At 51.6% G+C, this 17,406-nt stretch overlaps 1 protein-coding gene across 1 annotated transcript; it reads right to left on the bottom strand.

The window, feature by feature from the left end:
- Positions 1 to 3,415: 3,415 nt before the first annotated feature.
- Positions 3,416 to 14,123, bottom strand: LOC118679625 (boLa class II histocompatibility antigen, DQB*0101 beta chain-like). The gene is made up of 5 exons (XM_036356582.1): positions 13,928 to 14,123; positions 12,407 to 12,676; positions 5,366 to 5,647; positions 4,840 to 4,950; positions 3,416 to 3,790 (listed from the first exon to the last, which is right to left on the bottom strand). The coding sequence occupies exons 1-5, from the start codon at positions 14,034 to 14,036 to the stop codon at positions 3,777 to 3,779; spliced, it is 786 nt and encodes a 261-aa protein (XP_036212475.1). The 5' UTR covers positions 14,037 to 14,123; the 3' UTR covers positions 3,416 to 3,776.
- Between the last annotated feature and the right edge of the window lie 3,283 nt (positions 14,124 to 17,406).

Here is a 17,406-nt window from a genome sequence, read left to right as displayed (position 1 = left end):
GATGATGTTTTTGAGAGGTGTGCATGTTACTAAGGCGCAGTCAACCAGAATCTTTCCTAAAATTGTGGACACAGAAACAAAGATAAGTTGTGTGGTGATAAGAGAGATGCAAAAATTAGAGCTGCAAAAAGAAACACAGAGAGATCAAGAGATGCAGGTAAATGGTGGCAGAGGTGTAGCTAGAAATGGAGACAGAGATGCAATGAAAGAGTGAGAGACACAGGGATGCATAGACAGTCTAAAAAAGATGCAGAGAGACACACTGAAAAAATATACAGGAACAAAGAGAGATACAGGAAAAGAGAGAAAGGTGCCCAGATAGAGTTATAACAGAAAGAGGAGAGATAAAGACCTCATAGAATACTTGGATCCAGCCTCTTCTGAAATCAGTTTAACCCCAGGCTTCCTTGTAACATGAACAAACTAAACTTCAGTTGTATTTCAATCATTTGGAACCAAGAATATTACATTTATTGCTGGTTATAATTTTCCCAAAATAAAAATTTACAAAGTGGTCCCAGTGATATTCCAAGTACCCACTTGGCACTGTACATAGTTAATACAATAATATTGACTATGCTATACTTTACAACCCTGTGACTATTTTGTGACTACCAATCTGTATTTCTTTTTCATTATTATTAAATATATATTTTTGTTGATTTCAGAGAGGAAGGGAGAGGGAGAGAGAGAAACATCAATGATGAGAGAGAATCATTGATTGGCTGCCTTCTGCTCACCCGCTACTGGGGATCAAGCCCACAACCTGGGCATGTGCCCTTGACCGGAATCAAACCAGCTACCTTTCAGTCCACAAGCCAATACTCTATCCACTAAGCCAAACCAGCTAGGGCCCAATCTGTACTTCTCAATCCCTTCACCTTTTTCACCCAGTCCCCCAACCCTCAACCCCTCTGGCAATCACCAGCTGGGTCTCTGTATCTATGAGTCTATTTCTATTTTAATTATCCATTTACTTTGTTCTTCAGATCCCACATATAAGTGAAATGATATAGTATTTTTCTTTGTCTGACTTATTTGACTTAGCACAATACCCTCTATGTCCATCCATGCTGTCACAGATGGTAACATTTCTTTATTTTTTTATGGCCTAGTAATAATCCATTGTTTATATGTACCACAACTTTTTTATCCACTTGTTTATTGATGGGCACTTGGGTGGCTTCCATACCTTGGCTATTGTAAATAACGCTGCAATGAACATAGAGGTGCATATATTCTTTATAATTAGTGCTTTGGATAAGAAAGTGCTATTTTAAATGATTCTTTAAACTATCACTGCAAATAATTACAATAAATGTTCAGTCCTGAAAACATGTTCATTCACTCATCACCAATTACTAACTGGTTGACTCTTTCTGCTTATCTATATACTAGAGGCCCGGTGCACAAAAATTTGTGCAATCGGGGGGAAGAGGGGGTCCCTCAGCCCGGCCTGTGCCCTCTTGCAGTCTGGGACCCCTCGGGAGATAATGACCTGCTGGCTTAGGCCTGCTCCCGGGTGGCAGAGGGCAGGCCCAATCCCTAGGTGCAGCCCCTGGTCTGGCTCAGAGCAGGGCCGATTGGGGAGTTGGGGTGCCGCCCTCTGTCATGCACAGAGCAGGGCGGATCGGGAGGTTGCGATGCCACCCTATGTCACGATCAGGGTAGGGCCGATTGGGGGGTTGGGGCACCGTCCCCTGTCACACTCAAGGCAGGGTCAATGGGGAGATTGCGTTGCCACCCCCTGTCATGCACAGAGCAGGGCCAATCAGGGGGTTGGGGCACTGCCCCCTGTCACTCACAGAGCAGGGCCCATCAGGGGGGTTGGGGCTCTGTACCCTGTCATGCACAGAGCAGGGCCAATCAGGGGGTTGGGGCGCTGCCCCCATCACACACAGAGCAGGGCCCATCAGGGGGTTGGGGCACCGCCCTCTATCACCCACAGAGCAGGGCCCATCAGGGGGTTGGGGCACCACCACTCTCACACTCAGGGCAGGGCCGATGGGGAGGTTATGACTCTACCCCGTCACACACAGAGCAGGACCCATGGGGGGGGGGGTTGGGGAGCTCCCCCCATCAGTCACAGAGCAGGGCTGATCAGGGGGTTGGGGCACCTTCCCCTGTCACGAACAGAGCAGGGTGGATAGGGAGGTTGTGGCCCCGCCCCCTGTCACACACAGAGCCGCAGGGCAATCAGGGGGTTTGGGCGCTGCCCCCTGTCACACTGATCCCGGTGCCGGGAGGCCTCATGGCTCCGCTGATCCCGGTGCTGGGAGGCATATTACCCTTTTACTATATAGGTTAGAGGCCTGGTGCACGGATGGGGCCGGCTGGTTTGCCCTGAAAGGTGTCCTGGATCAGGGTGGGGGTCCCCACTGGGGTGCCTGGCCAGTCTGGGTGAGGGGCTGAGGGCTGTTTTCAGGCTGGGGGTGACTGAAGCTCCCAACCGCTCCTTTTTTTCTTTTTTATTCTGGGCCAGCTTTAGCTTTGAGGCTTGGCTCCAGCTCTTAGCCCTCTGCGGCTGAAAGTAGGTTTCTGGCCTTTGCTTACAATGTTGCAAATCTGCTGGCTGAAGTCCGGCGGTATCTGTTACTATGTTTCTTAAACTGCAGGCTCAGAGGCCTGCAGCTCAGGCAGGGAATGTTGGTTTCCTCCGTCACTGAAGCAAGCAAGCCTCATGTTAGTTTCAAGCTGCCTGGCTGCCGGCCGCCATCTTGGCTGACAGTTAATTTGCATATCTGGCTGATTAGCCAATGAAAAGGGTAGCGGTCGTACACCAATTACCATGTTTCTCTTTTATTAGTGTAGAAAAGCATAAGCAACTGAACGACTGCTCGCTATGACACACACTGACCACTCAATGCAGGAGCTGCCCCCTGGTGGTCAGTGCGCTACCACAGCCAGCCAACCTCCCACTGTTCCTCCCCTTGCCAGCCCACCCTGATCACCCCGATCAGGACTGGAGGAGATGGCCCCAATCGGCCCTGATTGCTGGCCAGACCGAGGGACCCCACCCATTCACGAATTCATGCACTGGGTGTCTAGTCTGCTAATAAAAGAATTTTGTCATCATCATAAAAATAAAAATTGATGTTGATCAATGTGACTTGCCAAGACATCTGAGACATCAGTCTGGTTCTTTGAGACCCCAGGGGCCACTATACCTGGGCCCAGGTAATTCCACCATGCTGACGTACACTCTACCCACCAGGCTGGAAGAGAGGCCGGCACTTCCTAAGGCCACTGCACTGAACATCAATACCAAAGAGCCAGGATGGAGGACGATTGAATTGTTCCCTCTGCCCACGTTTATCACAGCACCCCAAGATGCTCTAGTCTCCCTCAAGGAGCAAAATATGTTCCTTTCATTCTTCAGTGGCTTCCTGCCTCCACCCAGTTAAGAAGGCTCAGATACAGATAACATGTTTAATTATGATAAAAGCGCTGGAGTCAGGTAAAGGCTTCAATGTGCTTCTCTTGGACAGTGAGGAGGGGTGGGCAGGGGCAAGGGGGCGGTGCACGGAACAAAAGAAAAATGCCTAGGGGGCCTTGAGTTGACTCAGCTGGAGCCCATAGGACAGACTCCAGGGGCACAGCCATAGCCTGAGGCGGGGAAGGTGGTCACAGGAGATGCCTGGCCAACTGCATCAGAGTAACTAGGACTCTGATCTCAGAGGGAACAGGCTCACAGGCAGCTGGGAAGTCTGCGCAAGGACAACAAGCAGGCATTTCAGAAAAAACACAGCCGATCCCAGTCAAAGCACCCTCAGGAGTCAACGCAGGAGCCCTGTAGAAGAGAGAGTGATCAGCACCCGGCACCTGGGGGCGTACCCTGTCCCCACCTCTCTGGCCCTGCAGCATCAGGTAAAGCTGAGGTCTCCACATATGGTCACTACCTCCCCCAGTATCAGTGTTGGAGTGAAATCAGCTGAAGAGGACACGCACTTCAGCCTCACACAGACATGCGGAGGTTGTGGGGGAGGACAGTTGACAGCTGTTATCCTTGGGGGATATGAGCATTTCAATCTTTTTAACAAATTTAATTAAACCAACCCTCTTCCCATCACTAGGAATCACTTATAAATACCTACAGGCAGGAGCCACCAGCATGTGGCACAAAATGAGCATCACCCCTGTGCCTACCACCCAAGACGTGGCTCTGGCTCCACATTTCACAGAAAGATTCACCAAAGTTAAATGCTGGTTCTGGATAACAAGCCCAGAGCTTCCTCCCCGAATTCTTGATCCCCTGGTAGGCCATGAACCGTGACCTTTGTGACCAGGAACACTCATCTTGCCCCCTCCCTCTTTTTCCTGTCCTAGTACCACCCTCCATCCTCCCCTCCCCATTAAATCAGAGCAGAAACAGTACCTGGGGGGAGGCCCATGAGATCCTTACACAGAGAAAGATCTCATCACACAAACAGCCAGTCCCTCTCCCGCCCACAGGAAATGAGATAAGCAACTTATTGGAAATCTATTTCCCCCCTACCCTCAGCCACAAGGCCTTACCCTTAAGCTACAATCCCCCATATGAATAGACCTGCTGGTAGAAGGAAGGGAAGCCAATGCCCTGACCTTCTTAAAGAAGCAGCTTTTGGAAAGGGGCCAGCGATGAGCTCTCAGCCCCAGGACACTCGCCACAGTCACACCTGTGGCAGGGCTGCCTTTCAACCAGTAAAATCGTCCAAAGCCTGGCCTAGCTGTCTGTCTCCTCCCACCACCAGCCCGGCTGCCTGCCTTCCAGGTTAGGAGGAGAGTTACACCTAGAAGCAGAGGCCCCCTCAACAGAGGGTCCCGGGCACAGCCCCTCTTTCCGTTTCCCCAGTTGCTTACCCTTCTGTTTCCTGTGACGGATGACAAGGCCCAGGCCCAGGAAGATCAGCCCCAGCACGAAGCCTCCGACGCCGCTCAGCATCTTGCTCTGGGCGGATCCAGACTGTGCCCCTGGGGAGCAGAGCCTGGGTATCAGATTCTGTCCCCAAACCCACAGGGACCCTTTGGAAGCCGCCACCCCTGGAGTGGGACCAGCCAATAAACCCTTGGACACCGTGGGTGGTGACAGGGGGAGTGGGTCCTGCTCCTTCACATGAGTCCTTAAACTTGTCACCAGCTGCCACAGTCAGCCTTCCAAGGCTCCCAGGATGGGTTCTGGCTGTGGTGTAGAGTGACCTCCTTAGTGTCTGGAAAGACAATGAGATCAGGAGTCTTCTGATGCCCCTGCTTCAGAATGAGGTGGCCTAGTGTCCTGTGATGTCCACTCAGCAGTGACATCAGGGGTAGGGATGCCATGGGACAACCAGGGGACACTGTTTGCCCTCTGTCTGTGGGGCCCAGGGTGCAGGAATAAACTGCCCCTTACGCCACTCCACTGTGATGGGGCTCTGGAGGCTGGGGTGCTCCACGCGGCAGGTGTAGACGTCTCCTCGCTGGGGGGTCATTTCCAGCATCACCAGGATCTGGTAGGTCCAGTCCCCGTTCCTAATCAAGGGGGTGGACACGACGCCGGCTGTCTCCTCCTGGTCGTTCCGGAACCAGCGGACTTTGATGTGGGCTGGATAGAAATCCGTCACCGAGCAGACCAGCATGTTGTGGTGGTTCAGGGCCTCTGTCTTGGCCGGGGAGATGGTCACTGTAGGCTCCACTGGGAGGGGAGGGGTGACAGAGGAAAAGACGGAGTGAGATGTGGGGGCACAGGCAAGTCTCCCCACGGGAAGGGTCCTCCCTGTACCAGCGGGAAAGATCCCTGGATTCCGAGTCCGGGATGAGGACCTGAGCTGGGCCACTTGATTAGCCTGAGTTAACAGTTAACTTTTCAGTCTCAAGAGCTAACAGCAATCATTTTATAGGAGTTATTCTGTTAACAATTAATAAAAATGAAGCCTTTAAATGTTTAAATTGCTAGGTTATACAGGCCACTATTCACAATGTTTTTAAATAAAGATGAAAAACCTGGACTTCTTTTCCCTCCACCTGTTGATGGTGACCCTGGGGATCAGCTCTAGGGACTCACACCAGGACAGTGACCCTGTTCCCTGTTGGTCCCGCAGCTCCTCACAGTGGAGAAAATACATCAGTTTGCGTCTCCTGGGGGCCCATCAACACTGGTCACGGCTCCATGAACAGTAACACGGACTGAGAATTAGGAACATCACAGACAGTTCTATGTCCAACAGAGCAGGACAGCAGTGACCATCACATCCCTCCTCTGAAGCAATGTTCTCAAACAGGCTCTTCCCTACCATTCTCAGCGGGAAACACGGACAGGATTTAAGGGCAGGAGCACTTCTCACATGTCATCCATCAACAAACCTCTCTCAGCTGTTAGCCTAACCCAGCTCAGATGCCATTCTGTGGCAAACTCCCATTAAGTTGTATACTATTAAATAATAAACTTCATGTCCACGTCATCTATGCCACCTATGTTTTATCCATTTACTGATTCATTTATTCATTCATTCAACAAATATAAATTCCACAAGCACTAGGAATAGAAAGATAACAGACTATGGTCCCTCCTCTTATATAAATTGCAATTTAGTAAAATAAATGTTATTTTGAAAGTTTATAAAACTTTTGCAGGAAAATAGAACCTTGAAAACACGTAACACTGATAAATATCATTCTTGCCCATGTCTCAATTCCTTTATCTTCTCAAATAGCCATCTGTGCTCAAATACTACAGACTCTCCCTCCCTATTTATGCATCTTATTCTTTATCTCTTCAGCCATTTTACTGCATCTCCCTTATAGTGTGAAACTATATACTACATAGTTCATGTGTGCATTTTAAATATGTTTTCATTGATTTGTTTTAAAGAGAGAGAGAAAGGAATGGAAAAAGAGAGAGAAAGAGAGAAACATTGATCATTGCCTCCTACATGCACCCTGATCAGGGATCGAACCCACAACCTGAGCCTGTGCCCTGACCAGGAATCAAACCCAAGACATTCCAGTGCATGGGAAAACATTTAACCACTGAGCAACACCAGCCAGGCTCACTTAGACTCTTGTCAGGTTCTCCTTCCTGGGACTGACTGAGAGCATGGTCAGCTAGCTGGATTCATAAAATCTGTCAGTTTGACAAACTGAGAGTCAAAAAACAGGGCATGAGTTCAAAAGAAAAATGTTAGAATAATTTTTATTAAAATAGACCCGAGATAGAAAAAATATAAGCATTTGGTGGCATTAGGAGGTGGGTCAGAAGGTGAGAGAGTGTAAAGTCAGCAAAAATTATGTGAACATGTGCAGATAACACTGGGGCCAGACTAGGGATTCACTAGTGAACCTTCCATCCCCACCAACATTGAAAATAGGCAAGAACAGACTCATTTTGCTGCTTCTGGTTATAACTGCTTTCATGAGGCTGTGCTCCCATGCTATACATGTAAAACACACATGCAATACAGGACACAATGACTGCTGTGTAGTGAGCACCTGGGCTAATTAATTCAAGTGTTTATTATGTACCAATATTAGCATATTAAAGTGGTTATGCTAACTCCTAGCACACAAGTAGTTGTGAAATTAAATAGCATTAAACAGACGGTGTTTGGTAAGGTGATTGTCAAGAAATAGATGCTCATTAAATGGCTATAATTACCATTCAAAATATCTACTCCTGAATTGACAGTGATTCTTGGGGGAGGGAGGCAGGGTCTAAGTCAAAAGAAAAACCTGAGCCGTGGCCGGTTTGGCTCAGTGGATAGAGCGTCGGCCTGCGGACTGAAAGGTCCCAGGTTCGATTCCGGTCAAGGGCATGTACCTTGCTTGCGGGCACATACCCAGGGGGAAGTGTGCAGGAGGCAGCTGATCGATGTTTCTCTCTCATCGATGTTTCTAACTCTCTATCCCTCTCCCTTCCTCTCTGTAAAAAATCAATAAAATATATTTTAAAAAAAGGAACCTGAAAAAATTTTTATTCAATCATTTAATAGCATCATTTTATTTACTTCAAAACTTCAGCTCTATTGCGCCATTTGCTGAGCTTAAAAAGAGATTAAATTCTGCCTTACCGCCCTAGCCGGTTTGGCTCAGTGGATAGAGCGTCGGCCTGCAGACTCAAGGGCCCCCGGTTCGATTCCGGTCAAGGGCATGTACCTTGGTTGCGGGCACATACCCAGAGGGGCTGTGCAGGAGGCAGCTGATCAATGTTTCTCTCTCATCCATGTTTCTAACTCTCTATCCTCTCCCTTCCTCTCTGTGAAAAATCAATAAACTATATATTAAAAAAATTAAAAAAAATAAATTCTGCCTTACGAACCATTGAAGTGTTCTTTTTGCTTTTAGTAAACACTTTTTTCCTCAGACTTTGCATGCACAAATTCTTAATTAAGATCCAAGTCAAGAAGAGTTTACTGCATTAAGCAAAATAGCACAAAATAATTTTAAAAAGTCAGTTTTAAGTCTCTACTTGCCCTTCTGTTTTCTACTGAGCCTCAGTGGTGGCAGCTGAGAATTTACTCATTAGTCTCAGATGGGATGAGTGAGCTCACTGGACAGGGAATGTGTAGGCAGAGGCCCAGAAACATACCTGACAGTCGCTGCTGAAAGAGGTGCAGGACTAGTGACAGACATTTAGAGAACAGATTTGAGATGAATAAAAATTTGACATCAAAGAGGCAAAAACAATAAAAAGCTACTGCACAGCAAAAGGAACCATCAACAAAACAACAAGAAAGCCCACTGCGTGGGAGAACATAGTTGCCAATATTATCTCTGATAAGGGTTTAATCACCAAAATTTATAGGGACCTCAAACAACTTAACAAAAGGAAGATAAAAAATCCAATTAAAAAAATGGGCAACGGACCTAAATAGACAGTTTTTGAAAGAGGACAGTCAGAAAGCCAAGAGACATATGAAAACATGCTCAAAGTCACTAATCATCCAAGAAATTCAAATCAAAACGACAATGAGGTATCATCTCACACCTGTCAGAATGGCTATCAACAAATCAATAAACGACAAGTGCTGGAGAGGATGTGGGGAAAAAGGAACACTTGTGCACTGCTGGTGGGAATGCAGACTGGTGCAGCCACTATGGAAGACAGTATGGAGTTTCCTCAAAAAACTAAAAATGGAACTCCCATTTGACCCAGTGATCCCACTTCTAGGAATATATCCCAAGAAGCCAGAAACACCAATCAGAGAGGATATATGCACCCCTATGTTCATAGCAGCACAATTCACCATAGCTAAGATCTGGAAACAGCCTAAGTGCCCATCAGCAGATGAATGGATTAGAAAACTGTGGTACATCTACACAATGGAATACTATGCTGCTGTAAAAAGGAAGGAACTCCTACCATTTGCAACAGCATGGATGGAACTGCAGAGCATTATGCTAAGTGAAATAAGCCAGTCAGAGAAAGATAAGTATCACACGATCTCACTCATTTGTGAAATATAATGAACAACATAAACTGATGAACAAAAATAGCACCAGAGTCATAGAAGCATCGAACAGACTGTCCAACCTATGAGGGAAGGTGGGGGGTGAGGGGGTAAGAGATGAACCAAAGGACTTGTATGCATGCATATGAGCATAACCAATGACACGTTGGGAGGGAGGTGTGGGGGGAGGGCATGTGGTGGGGGTGGGGGCAGCCAAGGAGAGGTCAATGGGGGGAAAAGGAGACTTACATAATATTTTAAGCAATAAAGAATTTAAAAAAAAGAGTCAAAGCACTCCTTCACTGCTGTGATATATTGCATGTGGGCAGGGCCTTGGAGCAGTGTGGAGCTCCAAATCCCACAGGGTAAGCTGGAGGTGGTCCAGCTACAAGCTCACAACAGCGTGGAGACAGGAGACGAGGGGCACAGAGACACAGAGCACAGGGACACGAGGACATGGACACAGAGCACAGGCACACAGGGCACAGGGACACCAGGACATGGACACAGAGCACAGGCACACAGAGCACCGGGACACGAGGACATGGACACAGAGCACAGGCACACAGAGCACCGGGACACGGGGACATGGACACAGAGCACAGGCACACAGAGCACCGGGACACGGGGACATGGACACAGAGCACAGGCACACAGAGCACCGGGACACGGGGACATGGACACAGAGCACAGGCACACAGAGCACCGGGACACGGGGACATGGACACAGAGCACAGGCACACAGAGCACCGGGACACGGGGACATGGACACAGAGCACAGGCACACAGAGCACCGGGACACGGGGACATGGACACAGAGCACAGGCACACAGAGCACCGGGACACGGGGACATGGACACAGAGCACAGGCACACAGGGCACCGGGACACGGGGCACAGGGACAGGGAAATTGGGACTCAGGGATGTGAGGAACAGAGACACAGGGACATGGGACACAGGGACATGGAACACAGAGACAGGGAAATGGGGACACAGACAAGGGGACACGGGGCACAGGGACATGAGGACACAGGGCACGGGGACACGGAGACATGGGGACACGGGGCACAGAGACATGGGACACAGGATATGGGGACACAAGGCACAAGAAGGGGACATGGGGCACAGGGGCACAGGGGCACAGGGACAGGGAGCATAGGGATATGGGGACATGAGGCACAGGGACATGGGTGTAGTTTCTGCAAAGTGAGGGACAGGGAGGCAAGCACACCTGAGTGAGAGGCAGGACGTGCAGAATGGGTGGAAGGAGGAGCAGACGCCACTCCACATCCCTACTGGGCTCCTGATGACCTGGACATACTGAGGGATCTGTGCTGGTGCCTCTCCCAGTCTGGCCAAGTCCTCCCCCCTCCCCCGCCTATACTCCTCTGTTCCCCCATCATTCCCAAGCTGGGTGGGTCCCCTCATTCCCACACTCAGTCCCCCTCTTTCCCCACATTCCCCTCGTGCCCTCCCCCTCATTCCCTTCCGTTCTCCCACTCTCCCCCCTCATTCCTGCCCTCGGTCCCCCTCTCCCCCCTCATTCCTGCCCTCGGTCCCCCTCTTTCCCCCTCATTCCTGCCCTCGGTCCCATCTCTCCCCCCTCATTCCTGCCCCTCGGTCCCCCTCTCCTTCCCCCTCATTTCCTGCCCTCGGTCCCCCCCTCCCCCATCATTCCTGCCTCGGTCCCCCTCTTTCCCCCCTCATTCCTGCCCTCGGGTACCCCCCTCTCCCCCCTCATTCCTGCCCTCGGTCCCCCTCTTTCCCCTTCATTCTTGCCCTCGGTCCCCCTCTCCCCCCTCAATTCCTGCCCTCGGTCCCCCCTCTCCCACTCATTCCCTGCCGCCTTTCCCCCCTCTTCCCCCTCATTCCTGCACTTTCTCCCCCTCTCCCCCCTCAATCCTGTACTTTCGTCTCCCCCTCTCTCCCCCCTCATTCCTGTAACTTTCTCTCCTCTCTCCCCCCTCCCCCCTCATTCCTCTCCTTCTCCCCCCCCCCCTCATTCCTGCCTTCTCCCCCTCTCCCCCCTCATTCCTGCCATTTCTCCCCCTCCCCCCCCTCAATCTGCCTTTCCCTCTCTCCCCCTCTCCCCCCCTCATTCCTGTCCTTTCTCCCCATCTCCACCCTCATTCCTGCCCTTTCGCCCCTCCTCCCCCCCTCATTCCTGTCCTTTCTCCCCCTCTCCCCCCTCATTCCTGCCATTTCTCCCCACTCATTCCTGCCCTTTCTCCCCCTCTCCCCCCCTCATTCCTGCCCTTTCTACCTCCTCCCCCCTCCCCCCTCATTCCTGCCCTTTCTCCCCCTCTCCCCCCTCATTCCTGCCCTTCATTCACACCTCTCTCCCCCCCTCATTCCTGCCCTTTCTCCCCCTCTCCCCCCTCATTCCTGTCGTTATCCCCCCTATCACCCCTCATCCTGTCCTTTCTCCCCCTATCCCCCCTCATTCCTGTCCTTTCTCCCCCTCTCCCCCCTCTTCCTGTACTTCTCCCCCTCTCCCCCCTCATTCCTGCCCTTTCTCCCCCTCTCCCCCCTCATTCCTGCCCTTTCTCCCCCTCTCCCCCATAATTCCTGTCTTTTCTCCCCTCCCCCCTCATTCCTGCCCTTTCTCCCCCTCTCCCCCCTCATTCCTGTCCTTTCTCCCCCTCTCCCCCCTCATCGTCTTTTCTCCCCCTCCCCCCCTCATCCTGCCTTTTCTCCCCCTCTCCACCCTCATTCCTGCCCTTTCTCCCCCTCTCCCCCCTCATACCTGCCCTTTCTCCCCTCTCCCCCCTCATTCCTGTCCTTTCTCCCCCTCTCCCCCTCATTCCTGCCCTTTCTCCCCCTCTCCCCACTCATTCCTGTCCTTTCTCCCCCTCATTCCCCCTCATGGTCCCCCCCAGTCCTGACTCGGATCCGCCCTCCTCCGCTGGACTCCCTGTCCCTTCAGTGGCTGGAGCTCGGGCCCCAGAAGCGGCCACTCCCAGGGCAGGAAGGCTGGTCCGGGCGGAGGGGACTGGCGGGGCGCTCACCTCGCAGGTGCATGGTCATGGCCTCATCCATGGCGTAGTTGTGTCTGCACACCGTGTCCACCTCTGCCCGCTGCCGCTCCAGGATGTCCTCCTGGCTGTTGAAGTGCTCGGCTTGTGGCCGCCCCTGCGGGGTCAGCGCGCGGAACTCCCCCACGTCGCTGTCGAAGCGCACGTCCTCCTCCCGGTTGAAGAGGTAGCTGGCCACCAGCCGCACGCGCTGCGTCCCGTTGGTGAAGTAGCAGAGAGCCTTATGCTGGAACACGAAGTCCCCTGCGGGAGCCGCCCGTCAGGCCTCAACCCAGGGCCAGCGCCGGGGACCTTCCTCAGCTGACAGACCTGCAGCCCCGCTGGGCCTCGCTTCCTGCCGCCCCCTCCCCGCCCCGCCCTGACATGGCCATGGGAGCTGTACCGTGTAGGGAGGGGACAGAGGAGAGAGAGTCTCCCCGACGCCCAGGGGCCTGGATCCCGCCTGAGCCTGACACCCGCTGGGAGGACTGTCCCTCATCTCCCATCCAGGCCCCGCCTCAGAGCGGTCAGGACGCCCCCCCCCCAGGTCCCATTTCCCAGTGAGTCCGGGAACCTCAGAGACCAGGGTCCCCACAGGCCAGAGAGTCCAGGGAGCAATGACAGGAAGCCAGGAACCAGCGTCCTCCCCACAGGCTCTCTCTCGCCACTCCTCCTGGCACAGACCTTCCCCCCAACAGAGCTGTCCTAGGGAACCACCTCCCAACCCCAGAAAGGGAGGCTCCTCATGGAACGGGCACAGGCTTCCGAGTTAGATCAGCTCGATCCCAGGGGGACTGTGCCAACCGCCAGCTCAGGCAGGTTGCCCAGAGCACCCATAGCATAAAGGCAATTGTGTAGAAAGACCAGGACACCTACTCCAGGGGTGGTAGGAAGACTGACAGAGTTACAGGAAGACAGAATCCTGTCTGAAATAAACGGCTTCTCAGCATGTCATCCCCTCTTCACTTTCCCTTTCTCCTCAGTTCCCTCCCCCATCAACTGACCAATCCCACCCCCTCACTGTGTGACCCCAAGTCCTGGGAGGAAGCTGAGCCCCTGCCTGTGGCACCAGGTCAGCTGCCCAAATGCCAGGGTTTGCTGTGAGCCCTCTGCTGAGACTCAGGGATGGGGAGCCCCTTCCCCCAAATCTGACACCACAGACCTGCCTCACATGGTTCCCCAACCAGAGCCCCTTAGTCTTTAATCAGACAAGGTCTTGGGCACAAGTCCTGCTGTCTCCTCTTTGGAAACATCCTATCTTCCTTCAAAAATAACCATTTTCCTGTCGCTGGCAGTGGCCAGTCTCCGCTCTCCCATTGTGACATCCCCAGGCTGGGGGGATGGCCATGTCCTCGCCTTGTCACCAGACAGCGGACATGAGAACATAGCAGCTCCCTTTCCCAAAGAGGAAATGCTGATCACAGACTGTTCTCAGGTCATAGCCCCCCACGCCCCAGACAAGGGTCCCTCAGAGCCCATCCTGGGCTGGCGGCGGGGCAGCTGCCCTGCACTCACGTGGAGAGTCTCCGCCCTCAGCCCCTGGGACACTGAGGGCCACCAGCCACACCATCACAGCTGCTATCCAGGGGCCTCCAGGGGCCCGCAGAGCCTGCTTCCCAGACATGATGGAGACAAAGGAAGAAGTAAGGGGAGTGAGCCCGCTCCACCTGATGGCTGATGCAGCCACTTCAGAGAATAAAACCTGTGAGAGCTGCCACTCAGGGTCAGACTGGAGAGTCCCCAGGAAAGCAGCCAATCAGCACTGGAGCTGGCCCACCTCATCTGTCTCCGGGCAGATGCTTTCTACGGAGGTCCCTTAGCCAGTGCCTGGAACCCAGCCTTCATCTAATTGCTCTGGATGAACATTTGAAGACTTTCTCTCAGTTCTAGAAGGTGAATGCCTTCGGAATTAAAAAACCAAGAGAGAAAGGTGGTTCAAGAGTGGGCATCTCTGTGACATTCAGTTAAAACCTATTATCCTTACACATGAGATTTTTAGGAGGGGAAGTAAGTGGGGATCATGTATCAGGGAGAGAAAATCATTGTCAGGAGATGCTCCCTTCCATTATCTAAAACCCTCCAGGAGCCTGAAGTCCTGGTGGGAAGAGCAGAGCCGTGAGAGGAATGGTTTTGAGCTGCAGCTCTACCGCGAATGTGCTTTATGAGACAACAACTTACTCAACCTCTTTTAGCCTCAGGTTTCTCTTTGGAAAATGTGGATCATGTTCCATGCATTTTACATCTGCACCTTCATACACACACACTCACAGCAATATGACTGCTCTGATACTGCAAAGTGTTCCGCTCTGCTGCATGTGTAGCTGTTGGGAATATCACACACAAAATACAGGCACCCCTGCTGGCCAGTGGGTCTTCCTTATGAGAGAATTTACTGCATTTGTGCTCTTTGAATGCAAGTCTTTGAAAGTTAAGATGATTTTTCTTTTTCTTGTTTGTTTGTTTGTTTGTTTGTTGGATGCAGCCTATTGCAAACTCTTAAAACTCTCCATGTGAGGATTTTCTCAGCCTGCCATTGGGGCCGGCCACAAGAGCTGGGGTTTAATGGCCGTGGAGTATCTGAAAGCTAAGGAAAGATGAGAATAAATACCCCTGCTCCCTCACTTCTCCAGGGGATATACTGAGGCAGATTCTACATTGAGGTTGATTTTTCTCTTCTAAGCTCTTCGGTTGCTTCAGTCCTCCCTGATCCATCTGATGTCACAAAGGCACAACCATAGACATTCACATCAACAGGACACAGGCACATCTAGCTCCAGCCAGAGAGCAAAGACGTGGAGAAGCACCCTGGGGCCTGCACCGTGTGACTGAGGGAGCAGGTGTTCACAACCACAGCTCCTCCTGTGAGGCCCAGGAGCATCAAACCCCACAGGCAGAACTATTGATGGGGTTTTTAATAAATGTATTATTCCTCAGGCTCCTCTCGCCCAGGGCGAGGGGTAATACTGAATGGTTATAGAGCAATTTAGACGATGCCCGGAAAACTTTAATAAACAAGACAATAAGGATCTCTCTCTCTCTCCTACATTTTAGGTTCTTTCAAATTTGAGAACAGGATCTGAAAGCAGAACATAAGGAGTTCACCAGGTAAAAGAAGCAGAGAGGAGGCAGTGACAAGAGGTGGCATTAGTGGCACGTGGAGGCTGTGAGCTGGTTCCGATTTCTCTGTTGGGTGCATCTCTCCAGAGCCCCTAAGCCAGGGCATGGGCCCTGGGCTCCGACCAGCAGTGGTGGGTCAGGGTCAGGGTCACTCCAGAGTCAGGGTGGAAGCATAGGGGAGGAACATCCAACTCAGACCTGGAATGGGGCTGGGGGACAAGGAACAATAGAGATGGAACTTGAAGGTGCCTCAGTGCCCTAAGTCCCCACCTCAGGGTCCCTCAGAATCAGCAGAGGCCTCTGGCCCATCACCTCCCTCCTGTCGTAGGAGGGAAATTCCATCAGTTCTGTTCTGGACCGTGCACTCGGTTCTGCTCTCCTCTAGGCTGTGCAGAGGAGGCTGAGTCAGGCCTGGGGATTCCCACGTCTTACAGGCCTCTTCACACAGACTTCTTTGCTAGCAACAGAGTTGTCAGAGTAGACTCCTTTTTCTGATTGGCTAAAATCTCATCTGAAAGGTCTGCTTTGGGCTACTGCCAGCTGCTTCCCTGACCCAGTCAGCATTCTCTACATTTTCTAAATTTCTCTGCACTGTCCCCACCCTGGCTACAGTACCCAGGGCAACTGCTGCTCTGGCCCGGCCTGGCCTGGGAGGAAGGCAACATCCCCATTCCAGCACCTCAGCTGAACCACCTGGCTGGGCCCCTGTGGAGGCAGGGCCCTTAGGGTGAGGGAGCGTGGGCCAGGTGGGTAGATGTTGCAGTGAAGGAGCAGCCATTAATATGAGTCCAGGTTATGGTAGGGAGACTCCCCAGGGATGTCCTCTGTTCCCTCTGGTGGAAGCTTAAGTTTGGGGGCTCCCTCCTGGTGGGAATTCAGGGAGAAGCCGCCTTCCCTGGAATCCTAGGGATCTTCGCTAGTCAGTGGGGTTCACCTTGAACATAGCAACCATCTGTCACCAGAAGCGCCATCCAGGACCCGTTCTGCATTCACTGCAGGAACCAAGAAACTGTTCGTTTCAAAGGGTCTGTGGCCTCCTTAATGCAGCAGTCACATGGGAATCCTGTCCCCAAAACATTATTTCCCTTTAATAACAATTCACCAAGCATTCATCCCTAAATTTTTCTAAATTTTATGGAGCTACTCACATATGTCCCCATATGAACGCTTAGGTAACCAGTTATATGCATTTCCCATGACACATATAAAGTAGGACCTTTCTCCACACAACCTATCTCTTTAAAATCACATTTTACAGGATCTGAAGAGTCAAATTAGTAACAGAGTGACACGGATAAACATTTCACCACGAAAGACTCAGGTTTCCCTCATCTGTAGGTGGAACACACACCTCACAGGACAGTCCTGAGGGCAGACATACCTGTAAGAGTCCCCACGATCCGTGCTGAGCCACATGCGCGTTAGGTTGGACGTAGTGTATGGGTACATCTTTGTTGACATCACTAACAAAGACAGAGAAGTCTTCTTGTTATTTCTCATCTCTGTTTACATGTTAGAATTTCTATGATTTTTAATCCCTACCACTTACCCCATCAATTATAGAGAGAAAAGGGGGAGGAGGTGGAGCACATTAGATGCATTTGATCATGAACCCCCTGCCTTTCCCTCTGAAGTGCCAGCACAGAACTGACATTTAATCACAACTTCAGCTCTCAGCTCCCAGAGCCTGGTCCTCCTCTCAGTGGGCTCACTGAGTGCAAAACACAGAGTCACACGCAAACCGATGAGAAAAGAATAAAGTGAGTGCAGCTTTGTGAGCTACGTGGCCTAGGAGGACAGACTTCACCCATCTTCACTGGATTGAGAGGAAGAGGAACTGGCCGCTCCTCACGGTAGCTGCTGCCACATGTCTGCAA

This window comes from Myotis myotis, unplaced genomic scaffold (assembly GCF_014108235.1).
Source record: "Myotis myotis isolate mMyoMyo1 unplaced genomic scaffold, mMyoMyo1.p scaffold_m19_p_26, whole genome shotgun sequence".
In the NCBI taxonomy this organism is placed as follows: Eukaryota; Metazoa; Chordata; class Mammalia; order Chiroptera; family Vespertilionidae; genus Myotis; species Myotis myotis.
Note: the sequence above shows the minus strand (reverse complement) of the source record. Positions and strands in the feature narration are given on the sequence as shown.

Coding starts and splice junctions, on each gene's coding strand:
- LOC118679625 (XM_036356582.1), bottom strand. CDS start 14,036: ATGTCTGGGAAGCAGGCTCTGCGGGCCCCTGGAGGCCCCTGGATAGCA. Junction 12,677..13,927: donor TGAGGGCGGAGACTCTCCAC/GTGAGTGCAGGG, acceptor CGGCTCCCGCAG/GGGACTTCGTGTTCCAGCAT. Junction 5,648..12,406: donor CATGACCATGCACCTGCGAG/GTGAGCGCCCCG, acceptor CTCCCCTCCCAG/TGGAGCCTACAGTGACCATC.